At 58.7% G+C, this 1375-nt stretch overlaps 1 protein-coding gene across 1 annotated transcript in view; it reads right to left on the bottom strand.

The window, feature by feature from the left end:
- DCAKD (dephospho-CoA kinase domain containing) overlaps positions 1-1375 on the bottom strand; it is a gene marked incomplete at its 3' end in the record, with an annotated part of 4592 nt that overhangs the window by 1510 nt on the left and 1707 nt on the right. Inside the window, exon 2 of the mRNA XM_009077750.1 lies at positions 869-1072. Within this exon, the coding sequence (XP_009075998.1) occupies positions 869-1072 (204 nt within the window). The remainder of the gene's footprint in view (positions 1-868; positions 1073-1375) is intronic.

Here is a 1375-nt window from a genome sequence, read left to right as displayed (position 1 = left end):
CTTCCTGCTGCCCTCTGGTCCGATCGATCCGAGCTGCCTTACGCAGCGATCCTCAGAGACCACATCCAGCTATCCCAAATCATTAAATCCTGACTAATGAGGACAAAGCAGCCTGCTGAAGCCACGCAGCGCCGAGGGCCAGGACAGCATCCTGAGCCCACAGCCCTGGGTTCAGGACTCCATCTCTGGCTCCAGGCTCTCCTGCCTGTTGCTTCCTTTGTGCCTCCTCCTCCTCCTCTCCCTACAGCACAGCTTGGCCCCGTGGCACCCCAGCACAAGCCTGTTCAGCTCTCCCGGGGCTCAGCTCTGATAAGCACCACGAAACCAGACCGACTCTATTAAGGCATCCTTCTGTCTACACGGAGACCTCGGGAACAGCTGGTGATCTTATCTGGCATTTCCCCAGCCCAGGCCTGACAGCTGTATTTGTTCCATTTATCAGGGGGAACGCAGGACTTCGGAACCCACAGCTGTCAGCCCATTCCTCACCTTATCAAGACTCAAAGGGCTCTGCAGTTTGCACTGAGGCTGGAGCAGGCTGGGGGCAGGGAAGGATATTTGGCCGTTTCGGGAGGTGTGACATTATCCGGCGAGTAATCTGGGCAGAGGCCTCACAAAGCTGCTCCCAGGCCCTACAGACATACTTTAAACCACAGAGGAGGCAGTGAAGGGCAGCAGTGAAAGGCAGGAGTGAATCGGGAATGAATCCTCCAAAAGCCAACGGCAAAGGCCACCGGAGGCAGAGCACAAAGGCTGTCAGTCAACGTCTGCTCTCCCCGTCCCTCTCCCCACTCAAACCAAAGGCAGAGCCAGCAGGGACAGCTCCTGCCCGAGCAGGAGTGCCGTGGGCTGGGACACAGCCCCTTACCTAGCACAAAGTACTTCAGGATCTGCTTCAGCATCTCCTTCAGGATCTCCGGGTGGGTGATGGAGTTGAGCAGCCGCCGCTTCTCGGGCTGGGAGAAGATGATGTTTCCGAGAGCCTCACGATTTATCTCGCCGTTCTCCAGGAGGATCTCGGCGCCGAAGTGCTGCAGGATCTGCTGGTGGGCCCTGGAGTGGGGCTGCACCACTGGGAACATCAGAGAGCCAGGACTGAGAGGCTGTTTTGCAGCACAGACAGTGTTTGCAGCAGTGTCGCTCTCCGATGGGGTCTGTGCATTAACCAGAGCCGATTCTCCTCGGCTGGCACCACGTCTGCCTGAGACCTGGCTGCACCTGGCACCTGCCACAGCCTTCCCAGCTCCCTGGGAGGGTAACACCAGGGAGCTGGAGGAGTCCTGCAGACATTAATTCAGCACCACAGCTCTCCTGCGAGTGCTGCTGCTGGGAGGACACGGCGATGGCCACACGCCAAGGCAGGGCCAGGAGCTGA

Source organism: Acanthisitta chloris, unplaced genomic scaffold, assembly GCF_000695815.1.
Source record: "Acanthisitta chloris isolate BGI_N310 unplaced genomic scaffold, ASM69581v1 scaffold42096, whole genome shotgun sequence".
Lineage (NCBI taxonomy): Eukaryota > Metazoa > Chordata > Aves > Passeriformes > Acanthisittidae > Acanthisitta > Acanthisitta chloris.
This window is presented reverse-complemented; position numbering and strand designations above follow the sequence as displayed.